This window comes from Sus scrofa, chromosome 14 (assembly GCF_054392235.1).
Source record: "Sus scrofa isolate SSC_HxYL_T2T_F1_AM1 chromosome 14, Sscrofa_HxYL_maternal_Yorkshire_Landrace_v2.0, whole genome shotgun sequence".
NCBI classification, from domain to species: Eukaryota; Metazoa; Chordata; class Mammalia; order Artiodactyla; family Suidae; genus Sus; species Sus scrofa.
In genome coordinates, this window is record NC_139396.1 from 77,352,608 (window position 1) to 77,371,591 (window position 18,984).

The 18,984-nt window shown below is 44.4% G+C and overlaps 1 protein-coding gene across 7 annotated transcripts in view; it reads left to right on the top strand.

Annotated features, from left to right (window-relative positions):
* NID1 (nidogen 1) overlaps positions 1-18,984 on the top strand; it is a 120,750-nt gene that overhangs the window by 68,975 nt on the left and 32,791 nt on the right. For all 7 annotated transcript variants that reach the window (XR_014827854.1, XR_014827855.1, XR_014827856.1 and 4 more), the window contains one exon: positions 915-1,037. Coding sequence is in view for 4 of the 7 variants with exons in the window: in XM_084996864.1 (XP_084852990.1) it covers positions 915-1,037 (123 nt within the window). In the remaining 3 variants the exon portion in view is untranslated. The remainder of the gene's footprint in view (positions 1-914; positions 1,038-18,984) is intronic.

Below are 18,984 nucleotides of genomic sequence, written 5' to 3' on the forward strand. Positions count from 1 at the left end.
AATTATTCTCTCAACTCCGTAGAGTTGCATTTTGTATCTCTGGTAGTTTGAACTATGTGTTTTCTTTGGGGGGCTGTTCTCCTTGGGTAAGACCCTTGTCTTCCCCGAATTGTTTTGTTCCATATGACTTGCTCATTCAGGCTATAATGAGACACCTATTGTCTGCCAGAAGTTTCTTTTGTGGAAAGAGAAACAATCCTTATACAGTGGAGCTTAAAGTCCAGTCTTTTATTTAACAAGATATATATATAGTCATTCACCTGGCCTGATCTAATCTTGTACTGCAAAAATAGTGAAGTTCCCTTATTGAATAAATGACCGCAGAGGCAGATAAATAACTCCACAAAATTCTCTCAAACCTAAGATTAATTCATCATTGGAGGCCAGGATGCTCTTAAAGGTAATTTTAAGTAAGATAACTTCTGAACACAATTCCCCAGTTTCTTGGTGTGCAAAATTACTTAACATTATACTGTAGAGTATTTCTGGAAAGCCCAAGCTTTCCTGAGATTATAATTTCGGAAATATTTTTTCCTTGTTACTGAATGTGAATTTTCTCATCTTGGAGAATTTTCTGTCAAGCGGTTAATAATCTGTCTCCAGGCTTACAGATATTTTTGAAGCTCTCATTCATGATGTGAAGGGTCATTTTAGAATGCACAAAATCCACCCATTTTTCCCTTTGCAGGCTTGATTTTGCATGAAAATGTTACCACCAAAGTGAAACACATTTGTAAATGTGCTCTATAGAAATCGAAGTGTTAGTGTTTTGATAATTAATGTCTAGTAAGTTCTACAGCACTGTTCCCAGATCAGACACTGGGCCCCTCAAAGTTGAGCAAGTGGCTTACATTATTGTGTAAACTAGGAACTCCGGAAAGCTCACTGTCCTGGGCTTGGTGGCTGTTTTTCAGATGTGGATGAATGCCAGCCCAGCCGATGTCACCCTGATGCCTTCTGCTACAACACTCCAGGCTCCTTCATGTGCCAGTGCAAACCTGGGTATCAGGGAGATGGCTTCCGCTGTGTGCCTGGAGGTAAGGTGTCGGGGATGATTGGTGTTGGTAGGTCATTGCCTTGCCCATGAGTACTGAGTATGTGGGTCTGGGGGAGGAGGTGGGATGAGGAAGTGGGAGGCTCCGTGGAGAGTTGAGGTGGGCAATCCGGAGCACAGCTGCAGTTCAGGGGAACACAAGTTGTATCCTGCACAACTCCAGGGGGCGCCACACCCCAACCATAACTGCACTGGCAGCCTGGAGTCTGGTCATATCTGTGACTTGAGCAAGAAGTACAGGGTAAGAACTCATCTGTGTTAGATTTCTGCAGAGAAACAGAACTAATCAATGTGTGTGTGTGTGTGTGTGTGTGTGTGTGTGTGTGTGTAAAGAGAGAAACATTGATTTATATAGAGTTTTTTTTTTTTTTTTTTTTGGTCTTTTGTCTTTCTAGGGCCGCACCCACAGCATATGGAGGTTCCCAGGCTAGGGGTCTGATCAGAGCTGTAGCAGCCAGCCTACACCACAGCCACAGCAACGTGGGATCTGAGTCACGTCTGCGACCTTAGTTAGGTAGAGAGATATTGATTAGAAGGAACTGACTCACACAGTTATAGAGGTTGGCAAGTCCCAAGATATGCAGTCTGCAAGCTGGAGACCCAGGAAGAGCTAGTGTTTCTCTTCAAGTCCAAAGACAAGAAAAAGCTTGTGTTCCATTCATAGGTCATCAGGAAGGAAGAATTCATTCTTACTGGAAGGGTCGACTTTTTGTTCAATGCTGGCCTTCAATTGATTGGGTTAGACCCACCCACCTAAGGAAGGATCATCTACCTTACTCAGTCTACAGAGTTAAAGGTTAATCTCATCTAAAACACCCAGAAGAATGTTTGACCAAATATCTGGGCACCCTGTGGCCCGGTCAAGTTGGCACTTAATTTTTTTTTTGTCTTTTTGCCTTTTCTAGGGCCACTTCTACAGCATATGGAGGTTCCCAGGCTAGGGGTCTAATCGGAGCTGTAGCTGCCAGCCTACGCCAGAACCACAGCAATGCGGGATCCGAGCCGCGTCTGCGACCTACACCACAGCTCGCGGCAATGCCAGGTCCTTAACCCACTGAGCAAGGCCAGGGATTGAACCCGCAACCTCATGGTTCCTAGTTGGATTCGGTAACCACTGCACCACGATGGGAACTCCAGATATATTTATGCCCCTCTCAACGTTTCAGTAAGAGATAAGTGGAAATTTCCATTTCTCCTTCACTAGCCTTGAGGGTCTTGAAGATAGTGTGCCTGTGCATTTTATTTTATTATAGTTGACTTATAGTGTTCTGTCAATTTCTTCTGTACAGCAGAATGACCCAGTTATACACACACACACACACACACACATATACACACACACACGTATATATATTCCTTTTCTCACATTATGCTTATGCATTTTATTTTCATGTCCCCAGCATCCAGTGGAGTATGCGGCCCATGGTGTGGCTCACGGCTCTTTATAGTTGTTGAAGAGATAAATGAATGTACCAGTTTCCACTCCTGCCAGCAGTGTATATATTTATTTATTCAAACTCTTAACAGGACTGGGAGTGACCAGTCTTTAGGATAGTTGACCATCCAAAAGGATAAAAATAATCACGTTAAGTTTAAATTTTGATATATAATACCACATATTGCTGGTCTCAGTGGTTTTCTTCTTCTAAGGACAGGGGTCAGCAAATTATGATTTGCAGGTCACATCTGGCCCACTGCCTGTTTTTGTAAATAAAGTTTTATTGGAACACAGTCATAGTCTAGTTTATGGACAGTCTATGGCTGCTTTCATTCTACAAAGCCTGGGGTCAGTCGTTGCAGCAGAGACTGTAAGGCCTGAAAAGTCTGAAACATTTACTACCTGGCCTTTAAAAGAAAAAGTTTGCCGGCCTCCAGCCTAGATGAACCCAAGAAGGGCCAACCTTTTTGTTCCTGAAATTCTTTTTTTTTTTTTTTTTTATATAATGTTTTATTTATTTATTTATTTTGTCTTTTTTGCTATTTCTTTGGGCTGCTCCCGCGGCATATGGAGGTTCCCAGGCTAGGGGTCTAATCAGAGCTGTAGCCACTGGCCTACGCCAGAGCCACAGCAACGCGGGATCCGAGCCGCGTCTGCAACCTACACCACAGCTCACGGTAACGCCGGATCGTTAACCCACTGAGCAAGGGCAGGGACCGAACCCGCAAACTCATGGTTCCTAGTCGGATTCGTTAACCACTGCGCCACGACGGGAACTCCTTGTTCCTGAAATTCTTATGGGTAAAAGTCACAGCCCTATGCACAGATTCTGATAGGCAGGTGGCACAGAGAAAGGTTTCATGATGATTTGAGTTGAGACATTCCAGCACCTTTAAAAATGATTAAGAGGCATTATTTTATTAGTCTTCCTTCACATCTCCAGTTCAAAAACAAGCAGATGTTTCCTTTCTCATTTCTGTTTTTTAGCCTGACTCCTTGCCCCCTTGATTAAGCAGAAACAAATCCAGACCTGTAGGCCGGGATAGGAAGATGAGACCAGGATAAAAACAGAGCTCTTTGCTAGGGTTATTCAGGTATTTGATACTGTTTCCTTAAGAAATCCAACACCTATTTAAAAGCCCAAGAGAGAATGTACACTGGAAATATATAAGAATGTCCAGTAAGTATTGTTTAAAACAGGCAAAAAGATCTCAGTGACAATTCATACAATGACATAATAGTCGTGAAAATGAGTGAACTAGAAATAGTGTATAAATCTCAACAACACCTTGAGCAAAAAAGAGTCTTAAAGGGACGGGAGTTCCCACTGTAGCTCAGTGGAAATGAGCCTGACTAGTATCCATAAGGATGTGTGTTCAATCCCTGGCCTTACTCAGTGGGTTAAAGATCTGGCGCTGCTGTGAGCTATGGTGTAGGTTACAGACTTGGTTCGGATTCCACGTTGCTGTGGCTGTGGCGTAGGCCAGCAATCGCAGCTCCGATTTGACCCCTAGCCTGGGAACTTCCACATGAAGCATATGCAGCCCTAAAAAGCAAAAATATATGCAATATGATCCCATTTATATGAAATATAAGCCTCTATGAAAATAAACCTGCATATATATATACATATGCAATAAAATGATAAAAGCATGCATGGGATGAGAAAGTCTTTGGGATGAAGGTTACTTCTGTGGTGGAAGAGAAGGAATTGGGATTGGAGAGGGTACACAGGGCTGCACTTGTATGTCCAGTTTCTTCTTTTTTTGGCTGGAATAGGAACATGGAGGTTTTCATCATATTTTTCTAAATTTGGTATGACTAAATACTTAACAAAATATTAACCCCCCAAATTAAGTATAAGGTCATCTGGACTCTTATTGCCAAACATAGTGAAATGAAGGGACTAGACATTTTTGGTACCTACTCTACATAGAGGGGACTGGTTTAAAAAAATTTTAAACCCTAAACTAGGTTTAGGGGTGAGTTGGTAAAGGTTATGGCTACTGCAGTGTCAACCAGTGAAAAGCAAAATAGAAAAAATTATGGTTTGTTCCCTGCTGTCCTTCTGCAGATTTTGTCCACAGACCATGAATGGACTGTGAAATTGGCTCAGTGGAGAGCTATTACCATTTTTTTTTCAACGGAGTAGAATGAAATAGAAAACAGTAATCAGGAAAATAGAGTGTGTAGAGTCTAGGTAGTAGGAATAAATATTGTTTCATGAATTAGTAGTTTGTCTAGTGCATGGCTGAGTGTGTGTGTGTGTGTGTGTGTGACTGAACAGTTGAATGGAATGTATTTCTATGCACTGTGGTCAGAAAGATTGAAAGCTGCTCTATTAGTTACCTCTTGTTGTATAGTAAATTATCCCCTAAAGTAATTGGCACCACATTGTAAATTAACTCTACTTGAATTAAAAAAACAATTATCCCCCAGAGTCAGCAGCTTCAAACAATAAATATCTTTTATCTCACTGTCTCTGTGGGGCAGGGATTCAGGAGCTTAGCCGGGTGGCCTGGGTTCAGGGTTTCTTGCGACATCATTCTTTTCAAGACCTTAGCTGGGCCATGCTCTTCTCAGATTCATCTGGGGGAAGGGTCCACAGGGTAGTGGGCAGGCCTTGGGTCCTCAGGGACTGTTGGACTGAGGACCTCAGCTCCTTATAGTGGGGGTCTCCCCCGGGGCTGCCTAGGTGTCTTCAAGACTTGGCAGCTGGCTCCCTCCAGAGCTAATAATGGGGTGGGGGATGGGGTGGGAGAGTGCCCAGCTTGGAAGCACAGTCTTTTCAAAGATTTTTTTCTTTTCTTTTCCACTTTTTTTTTTTTTTTTTTTTTTTTCCCTTTTTACAGCCACACCTGTGGCAGGGGTCAGGCCAGGGGTCAGGGATTGAATGGGAGCTGCACCTGCAGACCCCCGCCACAGACAAAGCAACATCTGATCCGAGTCACATTTGCAACCTACACCACAGCTTGTGGCAATGCCGGATCCTTAGCCCACTGAGCAAGGCCAGGGATCAAACCCAAATCCTCATGGACACTGTGTTGGGTTCTTAACCTGCTGAGCCATGACAGGAGCTCCTTTTTTTGCATTTTTAAAATTGAACGCTCAGTTAGTTTCAAGTGTATGGCAAAGTGATTCAGTTATACATACATATTCTCTTTCAGATTCTTTTCCATTGTAGGTTATTTCAAGATACTGAGCAGAGTGTGAAGGAAACTCCCCAAGTGTGGGCATGGGTGGAGGTGGCTGATTGGTTATCACAGCCACTGACCTTACCTGTATGGACAATATCTGAGGCAGTGTAACTCGGTGGAAATTTGGAATATAGGAGAGCTCATTTCAAGCTCAAAGGAGTGTAGAGTCCTGGGCTAAAGATGTAAAGCCTGATCCTTAAGGACAAATACCAATCCTGGGGTGTTTGATCACTTCTCTGTATGTCTGACACCAGGTGCATTTACTACTGTATCCTGAGCTGCACCACCCATCTATTGAGAGAAAGACAGCTAAAGAATTCAGAAAGTAGGAGTTCCCATCGTGGTGCAGCGGAAATGAATCTGACTAGGAACCGTGAGGTTGTGGGCTCGATCCCTGGCCTTGCTCAGTGGGTTAAGGATCTGGCGTTGCCATGAGCTGTGGTGTAGGTCGAAGACGTGGCTCGGATCTGGCGTTGCTGTGGCATAGGCCAGCAGCTGTAGCTCCGATTGGGCCCCTAGCCTGGAACCTCCATATGCTGCATGTACGGCCCTAAAAAAAAGGCAAAAAAAAAAAAAAAAAGAATTCAGAAAGTTTTCAAGAAAGGAGGAAAACACTTAGGATAATACAGTATAAAGGAAGGAAAACTGAAGAACAATTTAGCATACACTTTTTGGAGTTCTTGCAGTGGCACAGTAGGTTAAGGACCTGGCATTGCTGCAGCTGTGGTATAGAGCACAGCTCTGGCATGGGTTCGATTCCTGGCCTGGGAACTTCCATATGAGGCTGCTGAAAAAGGAAAAAAAAAAAAAATATATATATATATATATGTATACACACACACATATACATATACACATAACATACACTTTTTGGTTGCTATGTCTGTTGCTTATGTTACAGTTTCTACTTGGTTTCAAACAAACCCACCGTTAGAAGACTTGATTCTCCCAGGGAGAGCTGGAAAGGGCTATAGAAATTCTCTAATTTATCTCCTTTATTCTGTAAATAAGGAACATGAGGCCTGAATAATTTTAATTTCCAAAATGGTTTCTTGAACTCTGTATAGAAAAGAATTCTAAAGCCATTTTCCTCCAAATTGAGTAAAACCCTTCTTAAAAAAAAAGCATTTTTAAGACCTCCAGGGTTCGCTTAGAGTATTTTTATTATGGATAAATCTAGGTATCAACTTCTTTTATGATTATAAAAGCCAAATTTATACATTAATACATTATACATTAATACATTATACATTTATACATTATACATTAATTTATACATTTATACATTAAATACCAACAAAATGACAAATCCTATACTTCAAATTAACGTGAATTTAATGTGCCAGATTATTGTTTGAGGTGAAATTGCCATTCCTAAGGTTGGCTCCCCCATCCTGCATGGTAACTCTTTTGTCCCTGCTGGATAATTCCAGTCTGCCTGCAGAGAAGATATTTCTCATCTAAAATACAAAAATGAGAGCTTCCCTTGACCCTCCTCCCCGCTCCCACTGCCGCCCGTTTCTCTTCCATTTTATAACATGATTCCTCACAATGGTTTTCTGGAGGTGCTGCTTTTGCTTCCTCTTCTCCCAGTTTCTCTTTTTTTTCTATTATTTTCTATTATTTTATTTTCTGAATGGATTTTATTACATTTATAGTTGTACAACAATCATCACACCCCAATTTTATAGCTTTTCCATCCCAAACCCCCACTCCATCCCTTTCACCCCCCCAGTCTGCCTCCTTTGGAAACTGTAAGTTTTCAAAGTCTGTGAGTCAGTATCTGCTAAGAAGTTCATTGTATCCTTTTGTTAGATTCCACATATAAGTGACAGTATATGAAGTCGGTGTTTCACTTAGCATGATAATTTCTAAGTCCATCCAGGTTGTTGCAAATGCCATTATTTCATTCCTTTTTATGGCTGAATAATATTCCATTGTGTATATGTACCACGTCTTTATCCACTCTGCTGTTGATGGATGTTTAGGTTGCTTCCATGTCTTGGGTATTGTATATGTGCTGCAATGAACAGTGGAGTACATGTATCTTTTCGAGTCATGGTTTTCTCTGGATAAATAACCAGGAGAGGGATTGCTGCATCAAATGGTAATTCTGTTTTTAGTTTTTTGAGGAATCTCCATACTCTTTTCCATGGTGGTTGCACCAATTTACATTCCCACCAACAGTGTAATAAAGATAAAACATAGATACAGAAAGCCCTATGGGACGGATGGATAGCTCAGGAGTCATTCCAAGGTGACTCCCCACGTCACGCCCCATAATTACCAGCCAGGTCAAGAAGTAGACCTTTATCAGCAGCCCCAGAAGCCCCTGCAGGTGCTCTGTCCCAGTCATCACCTCACCTTCTTTCTCCCCCAAAGTAGCCACCAACAATAATCATTTCCTTGCATTTTTCTATAGCTTTTTTTTATTTTTTTGTCATTTTTTTCTTTTGGTTGCCTCAAGGCATATGGAGTTCCCCAACCAGGGAGCAAATCCAAGCAGCAGTTGCAACCTGTGCTGCAGCTGTAGTAACACTGGATCCCTAACCACTGTGCCGGGCTGGGGATCCAACCTGCGTCCTGGTGCTCCAGAGACAGCGCCGATCCCATTTCTCTGGAGTTTGATCACATCTCTACATTCCTAGACACTATTTAGAACTGGTCATCCTCTTATCTATAGTTCCCTCTGAATCCTTTCTTTTCCTTGAAGTTTGTCTATCGAAGAACCCAAGACTTCCGAGTTGTAATTTCCTGCAATCTGGTGCAGTTCAACACACTCGTCTGTCCTCTGTGTTGTCTGCAAACTGGCGGCTGGTCCCAGAGCCTTGATCAGACTCAGGTTCAGTCCTTTTGCAAGCCCTAGGTGGTGGTCTTGCCTTACATCAGAATCACATAGAGTTTGCGTGTTTCACTCCTTGTGATGTTAGGAGTCTTTAATGATTATGATCTGGAGATGCTAATTTCCAAGGAGTAGGGAATGGTGAGCTGCTAGTTCTATCATTTCTTTCTCATTTATTCGTTGGGATTGATGCTCATTGCTTAGGTCCATTAGTGTCTAGTGGTGATAGTCTAATTCTATCATCATGGTTTTCCCCCTGTTTATTAGTTGAAATACTCGTAAAGAAATGCTTCCCCTCATTACTCTTTGGTTGCCCAGTGGAACATTTAATAAAGAAAAGGGGGGATTAGTGCCTGGCTCTTTCTTTTTTCCTAGTTGATGAGATAACAGGTTGATTCCTTATTAGCCATTGAAGTTAGTTAATTGTTGGTTTTTTCATAGCATTATAAACTCATGAGTATCAATTGGTTGTAATCACTATTCTTATTGTGGCTCAGAATCCCATCTTTGGCCCATGGGAACCTCTTCAAGTCGGCTCCTGATCTTTTGACATGATCTGGGTATAGTCATCCCTCGGTACCCAGAAGAAACTAGTTCCGGAGGACACCAAAATCCATGGATGCTCAAGTATCTTGTATAAAATGGGGTAGCATTTGCACATAACCTGTGCATATTCTGCTGTATACTTTCAGTCATCTCTAGATTACTTATAATACCTAATGCTATGCAAATTGTTCGTGTGGCAAATTCTAGTTTTGCTCTCTAGACTTTCTGGGATTTTTTTTTTTTCCTAATCTGATCTGTCCATAGTTGGTTGGATCCAAGGTTGTGGAACTTGCAGATACAGAGGGTCGACTGTGGTCTTTAATTGCTTCCTTTTCTCTCTAGCATGACAAGATGTTTTTTATTCATGTATATTTCTTGCCTCTGGACTAGAACCGGCCATTTCTCCATGAAACTGTGGTTTCTTTTAGTGCAAAATGGCATCGCAGGGCCAAGATCTAAGTACTAGGAATGCTCAACAGAGCTAGCAATTCATGGCTTCATCTTGATATTTCTTTCTTTTTTTTTTTTTTTTTTTTTTTTTCTTTTTAGGGCTGTGCCCGTGCAATACAGAGGTTCCCAGGCTAGGGGTCCAGTTGGAGCTATAGCTGCCAGCCTATGCCACAGCCACAGCAATGCCAGATCTAAGCTGTGTCTGTGACACCACAGCTCATGGCAACGCCAGATCCTTAACCCACTGAGCGAGGCCAGGGATGGAACCCACAACCTCATGGTTCCTAGTCGGGTTTGTTTCTGCTGCACCACGATGGAAACTCTAATATTAATATTTCCAATTCAAATTCATGACGACAGGATTTTTTGGCCGTGATTTTATCTGGATTATATCTATAGCTCCTTTCTTCTACACTGAGAATCCTGGTTCTTTTTTTTTTTTTTTTTGTCTTTTGTTATTGTTGTTGTTGTTGTTGTTGCTATTTCTTGGGCCACTCCCGCGGCATATGGAGGTTCCCAGGCCAGGGGGTGAATCGGAGCTGTAGCCACCGGCCTACGCCAGAGCCACAGCAACGCGGGATCCGAGCCACGTCTGCAACCTACACCACAGCTCACGGCAACGCCGGATCGTTAACCCACTGAGCAAGGGCAGGGACCGAACCCGCAACCTCATGGTTCCTAGTCGGATTCGTTAACCACTGCGCCACGACGGGAACTCCAGAATCCTGGTTCTTAAGGGCACAGCAGATGATAAGAATTAGAATAGACTGCAAGTCCTTTTTTACTTTATTCCACGTCACACACACAACAGTCTGAGAATACTAATACTACATGCTACCAATACAACTTCTTAGGTTAATTGAATTTTTTTGGCACATGCCTTCCTAATTTTGTAGTTTTATCTACATTGCTTGGGCATGAAACCAGTACCTACTCTGTGATCCCCCTTTCAACTCTCATTTGGTCTTAGCTCAACAAATAACTGTATATTTATTGCTTGTTACCCGTCTTTAGTGTCAGTGCTTCTCCAGTTATTTGGTTGTCAGACGCTTGTTCTCTAGTAAGTTGCTTTGGAAGGGCTCATGGAAATAATATTCCTTGAATCATTTTCTTTCCTTGACTATCTCCAATAGTCTTCTGACATAAAGCATGCCTGTCAAAAGATAATCAGAAGATAATTTCACCCTTTTTAACCTGGATGCCCACAGGATTTTTTCTTTCTCTTCCATAGTTCCCTTCAAAAGCTCAGTTGTTTTATAAGAATATGGCTTGGTGTTGGCTATTCTGGGCCAATATCCTTAGTACATGGTGTGCTTTTTCAATTTATCATTTCAAATCCTTTTTATAATTTCAGGAAATTTTTCTGGAATTCTAGTTTTGGTGTTTGATCTCTTTCCTTGCTTTGGGTTATTTTTCAGGGACTCCTGTTTTGCATGTTGAACCTCCTTTGCCTGTCTCTAGTATTTGCCCTCATCTCTTAAAATCTTTTTGACCTCCTTTCTGTCTTTAAACATTTTTCTCACCCACCCCTTCTGTTCCTCTTAAAGCAGAATCTGTCTATTCATTTTGTGTTCCATCTAGTTGAGTCTTCCTTTCTGAAGTGATTCTTTTTTTAAAAAAAATTGCTCCTTCGTTCCTGAATTCTGTGGCCTCATTTCTGAGGTTTTGAAATGCTGGTTCATTGGGTTCTTTCCTGTCTTTTATCATTTTCTTAATTGTCTTTTTGCTGAAGTTAAAATAGGGAATTTTCCTGTCTTGCAGCAGGGTAAGGATCTGACATTGTCACTGCTGTGACTCAGGTTACTGCTGTGGCTCAGGTCCGATCCTTGGCTTGGGATCTTTTGCATACAGTGGGCACAGCCAAAAAAAAAAAAAAAAAAAAAGAAGATGACAACTTTGACCTGTTCAGTTAGCACATCTTTGGGGCAACCTTTTGCTGGTGGAGGGTGGTTGGTTCTACTCCTGACTATCCTTTTATGTCTTTTTTTCCTTAATCTAACTTTGTGTTGGAATTGACCTTCATCCTTTTCTGTGGCTCGTTTTTATGGGCGTTTTTGTTCAGACAGCTTTTCTCATGGCATAAAGCTTTCTCTTCTGTTGTTTTGGTGAAGGGTATAGGAAGCTTTCGGCTGGCTTTTAGTTTCCTGGCTCTGTTCCCCTCCCTTACTTGTGTCTGGACCTTCTGTTTCCTTGTCCCTATCATCTCCATCCCCCTTGATTTTGATTCCATTCCCAGCACTTTTTCCCCAGCAGGGACTAGCTCTTCCAGCCCCTGTAGGCTTAATACTCCACCTTGGAGTCAGCTGCTAGGTCCACATTGGCCTGCTTGCTGGCTGAGTACCTGTTTGCTCTTTGGGGTTGTTGTTCTCAGACCTCTTAGATGCCCTACTGCTTCCTTTCCCCACACAGACAGGGGCGGGGGGCTTGCGGCTTGTGTTTGGGGGTTCACAGGACAACCTGGTCACTGGGTTACATTTCACTGTAAATGTTGCCGGTGGATTTGGTAGTTACGCTGTAAGTAGATTGTACAACTAGGCTGTTACCTCCTTTTCAGAGTCTCTCATTCCCTGTTGAATTACTGCAGTCAGCTTCGCCCTACCACCCCAACCCTGGAACTGCTCCCATAAAGGTCAGCCATGACCTTCACTTTGTTAGCTCTCAGCCTCCCGCCCCTTCTCAGTAACAGTTGGTACAGTCGACCTCACTTTGCCACCTAAAGCACTTTATTTGGTGTCCAGGACACCATATCTTTTCATTTTTTCCATCATTGGCTGGTATGTGTCACTAGCAGTACAGTTAACCTCATTCAGTGGCTGAGGGTTTAGAGAGGCTGACTTGTCCAAGGCACCCAGCTCTAACTAGCAGTGTAGCCAGTGTCAGTTGCTAAAAATTTCTTAAGCATCCTTGATGTGCCTGCCACCGTGCTGGGCACATAAGCAGTAATGTCTGCTCACACTGTAGCTGGGCAGGACAAGAGGACTCTTGGAACTGCAGTGATGCGATGGTGACTAGTGGCTGGAAGCAGGGATCCAGGTGGTCTAGGGAGGCGAGGGAGAGTTGAGAAGTAGGATTTGCCCTTGGCCTTGGGAGATGGGTAGGATTTAACCAGGAGCCAGGGAGGAATAAGGAGGAGAGATGGTTAAACAGCTAGAGTGTGGTCGAGGTATGGAGGATCCCCAAAACCAGACCCCAGAGGCTGAAGCTCTCCTGTGGTCTTGAGGCCCGGGGTCCCCTCTGGCTGAGACCCCCGCCTGGTAGCCTCGCATGCCCTCATTTCCACATCGGCTCTTCCATCCCTTCTTTTCCTCGAAGTCCTTTCACTGAAACGCCAAGGAGCTCGTGTCAAGCACTCTCACCAATACCCTGAATATCTTGGCTTCTTATCCTTTTTCTACACACAGCCTACAAACCTCAAGCCTGAAGCAGGTCAGCCCTACCCTCAGGCCACCAGGCTCAACCACGTGGCCAGAGGTAGTAGGGACATGGTAGATTGATTGCCCTCGGTGGCAGGGGAGCCCTGGACCCAGATGGTGCTCCTCTCCTCTCTGCTCCCAAGCAGCCTGTTCAGACCCCTGCCAGCCGCTTCTCACAGTGTATGACCCTGCTGGGGTCCTGGGGTCCTGTGAACTCCTAGGACCCTCCTCCCTAGCGCTAATCCCCACTGTCTATAGGGCACCTGCTCAGGGAGGTTTCAGTAAATGCTTATAACAAACATACATGATTCAGGGGTCCATGAGGTTCCTGATCTGAGAATATCCTGATTTTAAAAGCCTACACTGGAGTTTCTGTTGTGGCGCAGTGGAAACGAATCCTACTAGGAAACTTGAGGTTGCAGATTCGATCCCTGGCCTTGCTCAGTGGGTTAAGGATCTGCCATGGCTGTGGCGTAGGCCGGCAGCTATAGCTCGGATTGGACCCCTAGCCTGGAAACCTCCATGTGCCATGGGTGCAGCCCCCAAAAAGGAAAAAATGAACCCAAAAAATAAAAAGCCTACACCAATAGGGTGCCGAGAGAGGAAGGATGCAGGAAAGGGCCTTAAGAGGCAGAGACAAGTAAAACCCAAAGATGCAGTTTCACACGATAGCACAGCACACAAACCAGAGATGCATTTTCTCTTCTGGATGCTTTATATGACCTTTCTGCTTCCTTTCCCCTTTTGTTCTTTTCTCTTCCTTCCCTCCTTCCTCCCTCCCTCCCTCCCTCCCTCCCTCATTCCCTCTCTCTCTCTCTCTTCTTTCTTTCTCACTCCCTTTTTTCTTAAATTTTATAGCCACGCCCAGAGAAGTTCCCAGGCCAGGGATTGAATCTGAGCCACACCTACAACCTTATGCCACATCCTTTATAACCCACTGCTCTGGGCCGAGGATCCAACCCTCACCTCCACAGTGATCCAAGTCACTGCTGTCAGATTCTTAACCCACTGCACCACAGGGGGAACTCCTGCCCTTTTAAAACTGCTAGTTCATTTCCCCCTTTCTGGGCATTCCCTGTCGTCACCAGGCCTGTAAGGATTGGGGCAGGTGTTGGGAAGGGACCTGAAGAGAGTTCACAAGTAGAGCTATTTTTACCATTACCGCCATCAGCATCGGTGGTGGCGCTGGTGCTGGTGTCCTTTGTAAACCTCGTATCAGGTTGATATCGTCTCCTTTGCTTGGAAATTCCCATTCTTGGAAATTAGGTGTTTTGGGACTTGCGAGGGTCCATGTGGCAGTTAATGAGATGAGGCTACAGGCCAGAAGGTCTCAGACTCAGCAGACACCAGGCATGGTTCCCCATGCCTGTGGTAGCTCATCCCGAGACATGTGTGCCCCTTATGGAGGGGGGTGAGCTGTGCAGGAAGAGACTGAATAACGGGCACCCACCCAAAGGAGTTCCTCTACCTTGCAGAGTAGTACATCAGAGGCCACAGTACTTATTTATTTGAATGAATACCTAGAAAAAAATTCAGTCAGGCAAGGGAATGGGATGCATATCAAAAGATCCAAAATGTGCTTTTGTCTTCCCCATCTTGTTCCTTTACTGCTTATTTTCCTTGTCCCCAGTTTGGAAAAAGTGCCCCCAGACTCCCTGTTATTCCCAGGAGAAGTATCAGGTCTTGAATGTTCCCTCTCCTGAGCAGATCATACTAGATGAGTAAGAGCATCTTGCCTGGATTATCAAGAAACAAGGCCAGGATATGTGTCTTTAGTACCCTGTCCCCACCCCCACCCCCACAGTGGGACACGGCCCCCCTGGGGGCCTGGAGTCCTAAGCAGAAGGCACCCATGGGCGCTGCTCCCCCTGACCAGGCTGAGAAGCCGCCCTAGGGAACTCATGATAGCACAACTTTCCATAAACACACTTGAAATTGTTTCCTGAGTCACAGTTGAGCCCCCCCCATATAATTTCAAAATATAACACTTAAAACTTCCACTGTAAATTCTAGATAACTTGAGATTTTGTGTATTGGCCAACCCAAAGCTGTCAGCTGCATAAAAGGGAGGTATCCTTGCTCCCTTAAAAATTGGTTGACAGTACACAGAACACCAGGCTGGTTTTCTAGTTGGAAAGGCAGCACTGTAGACAGATGTTAATGGAAAGAAAACAAATCTGTGGGCCACAGGTAATTTTGGTGAGTGTGTTATGTAACATGGGTATGTCATCCTTGACAAAACAAGTTCAGTGTGTGGGGGCATCTGGGCACTGGGCACGGGGGTGCAGAGGGCCAGCGGCTGGGCCGGGGATCCAGAGACCCTGCTTCTCGCTTGAGCTGAGCCCTTGGGAGAACCCATCACCAGTCTGAGCTTCTGTTCTCTCATTTGACATAAAAGACATCATTGCGGAGTTCCCACCATGACTTTGCAGTGACGAACCTGACTAGTATCCATGAGAACGGGGATTCAAGCCCTGGCCCTGCTCAGTGGGTTAAGGATCGGGCATTGCTGTGAAGTGTGGTGTAGGTCACAGATGTGGCTCAGATCTGGCATTGCTGTGGCTGTGACGTAGGCAAGCAGCTTCAGCTCTGATTCAACCCCTAGTCTGGGAACCTCCATATGCCACAGCTGCAGCCATAAAATATAAAAATAAATAAAAAACTTCATTGCCTGTTGCATAGGATGATGGTGGGAATGAAGTGAACTGTGTGTCAAAGGAGAGATCTTACAGGGAAACTCTAAAACCCCGTGCAAATGTGAGATAGTGAGGAAGTTAAATAGGCGCCCCCTCCATCCAAGAGTGAACACATCCAACATTTTTTATTCTCAACCAGATGGCTTGTTTGTGTCTTTGGCTCTTCCTACATCAAATATGTTGGTGTTTTGTTTTTTAATATTAATAACCTCTGGGACAAAAGAAAAGCAGACCCAGTTTCCGCCTGCCAAGTTCGACACACACTTTTCTGGCAGCCTCGCTGCTTCCAATCGAGGGGGCAGGAGGAGGTGAGAACTTGCAGCACAGACAAAGGCACTTTAAAAACTCATTGGCAGCACGCATTCCGAGTGTCACTGTGAAGGCCTGGTGCAGATACGGTCCCGGATGAACTTAAAATGCCTGCTGTGCACACTGTCTCATCCTGTTCCACTCATGCCTCAAATATAATACTGTGGGATTAGTTATTGCTGCCGTCGCTGGCCTACAGCCCCGGGAGGTACTGTTTTTTTTTAAACATATTTTGTTGAAGTAGAGTTGATGTGCAATGTTGTGTTAATTTCTGCTGTACAGCAAAGCAATTTAGTTTTACATGTATGTGTGTGTATATATATATATATGTTCATTTTCGTATTCTTCTCCATGATGGTTTATCACAGGATATCGAATATAGTTACTTGAGCTGTATAGTAAGACCTTGTTTATCCGTCCTATACACACTAGTTTGCATCTGCAAACCCCAAACTCCCAGTCCTTCCCTTCCTTCTCCCACCCCCACCCCACTCCCTGGCAACTGCAAGTCTGTTGTCTGCGTTTGTGAGTCTGTTTTGTAGGTAGGTTCATTTGTGTCATGTTCTATAGATTCCACATATAAGTGATAGCATATGATATTTGTCTTCCTCTGTCTGGCTCATTTCACTTAGTACGATAGTAGTGCTGCAAATGGCATTATTTTATTCTTTTTTATAGCTGAGCAGTGTTCCTGTGTGTATGTGTACACACACCATATCTTCTTTATCCATCTATTGGTGGACATTTAGGTTGTTTCCATGCCTTGGCTATTGCAAATAGTGGTGCCGTGAACATAGAGGTGCGTGTATCTTTTTGAATTATAGTTTTCTCTGGATATATGCCCAGGAGTGGGATGGCAACTCTATTTTTAGTTTTTTAAGGAACCTCTATACTGTTTTCCATAGTGGCTGCACCAGTTTACATTCCCACCAACAGTGTAGGAGGGTCCTTTTCTCCAAGAGGGGTACAGCTTAACCAGCATTGCTGACATGCATGCCCAAAACAAGACCAGAGTAGTGGAACTGAGGATGAAAAACATTTTTCAGACATGGATTTCTATGAAATATATAATATAGATTCTATTATTATAATATATTAATAATAATAATATATTAACACATATTCATATATTAATTATAACAGTTATATAAATTTTACCTCTAGCTCAACTGGCAATGCCCTAGAGTAGGGGTTGACAGCTAGTCTGCATGGCCCAAATATGGACCACTGTTTGTTTTTGTAAATAAAGTTTTATTAGAACACTCGTTACTTTATGTATTCAGCTTGGTTGTTTTCTTGCCACAACCACAGAGTTGGGGAGTTGTGACAGAGACCCTATGGCCCACAAAATTGAAAATATTTACTCTTGTATCTTCTTGGAGTTCCCCGGTGGCTCAGTGGGTTAAGGACTCAGCATTACACCTCTGTGGCTCTGGTTACTGCTGTGGTGCAAGTTCAGTCCCTGGCCCAGGAACTTCCACATGCTGTGGGTGCAGCCAAAAGAAAAGAAAATATTTATTCTTTGTCCCTTAGCAGGAAAAGTCCGTGGAGCCCTGCCCCAGATTATATAAGGTCAATCTTCCAGTGAAGATCAAAATAGCTGTCAGGTGTGCCGTTGCTCTCCAAGTCCTACAGAGAGGATCTCATGGGTGTGGCTGTTGTGTCCTGGGCTTCTCTGTCAAGACACTGACTCACTGGGTTGTTATTGGGTGTTTGCCATTCCCTTCCTTTGAGGTTATTCCCCTGGACATCCCCACTCCAGCCCAGGAAGGGCTTCCTAAGTCAAGGCTGAGGAGACACAGTGACTCGCTGCCCTGTCAGAGCCTAGAATCCATGCAGGGAGACAGACAAGGAACAGCCTCCGAGGCTCGGCATCTGTGTGACAAGAGCCACCGGGCAGGCAAGCCCAGGGCATCCTGGGAGCTCACTGGAGGTGCTGGGCCCAGCCTGGGAGAGACCTTCAGAAAGGAGCGGCTGCCTGAGCTGACTCCTGAAGGATGAGCCAGGGAGTCACACAACTGACATGGGAAGGCCTGCAGGAGAGGGGCTGTGGACATAATTCCCTTTGGCTGGAGTGTGGTCCTTAGCAGTGTCTGAGCATTGCTTTGCGTCGTGGGCGCCGCCAAGGCGATGGCAATGCTGGCCCGTCTGGATGCCGTGGTGGTTGGACTCTAGCTAGTGTGCAACTGTCTACAAATGTGGGTATCTGGGGATTGTTTATTCCAGGCCATAGCTTCTTATCGGTGATTCCCCCATAGATGGAGCAATATTTCTCTGCTTTGGGATCTGGGTTCATAGTCAAGAGGCCATGGTTTTTGTTTGTTTGTTTGTTTTGTTTTCTAGGGCCGCACCTGCGGCATATGGAAGTTCCCAGGCCAGAGGTCAAACTGGAGCTGCAGCTGCCGGCCTACACCACAGCCACAGCAACACCAGATCTGAGCTGCATCTGTGTTCTGTGCCACCGGTTGCATCAACACCATGATCCTTAACCCACTGAGCGAGGCCAGGGATCAAACCTGCATCCTCATGGATACTAGCTGGGTTCTTAACTCCCTGAGCCACAACAGGAACTCCTCGAGAGGCCATGTTTCACACCAAACACTAGCCCATAATGCAAAGGAAACACAAATATTGGTACATGTGCCCCGGGGCACCCCAGCTCTTTGACCTGGACTTGGCATGGGTAATCAAGAAGCTGGTGATGAGAAAAAGGACAACTTACAATGAAAAACTTATAGTGTCTTACATGGCAGTGCTGTCTGTCAGCGGATGAGTAGATAAGCAAAACATGGTGCAGCCATGTGATAGGAACGTGAAAAGGTGCAGAGTACTGTTCCATGGCTACAATGCAGATAAACCCTGAAAGCATTCTGCTGAGTGAGAGCGACTAGACACAGAAAGCCACATACTGTATGCTTCCATCTAGGGGGAATAAGTAGAATAGGCAAATCCAGAGAGGCAGATGTAGACTGGTGGCTGCCAGGGTCTGGGGGGTCCTTTTGAGGGGAGGAAACTGGGTTGGTCCTAGAGAGACGGGGT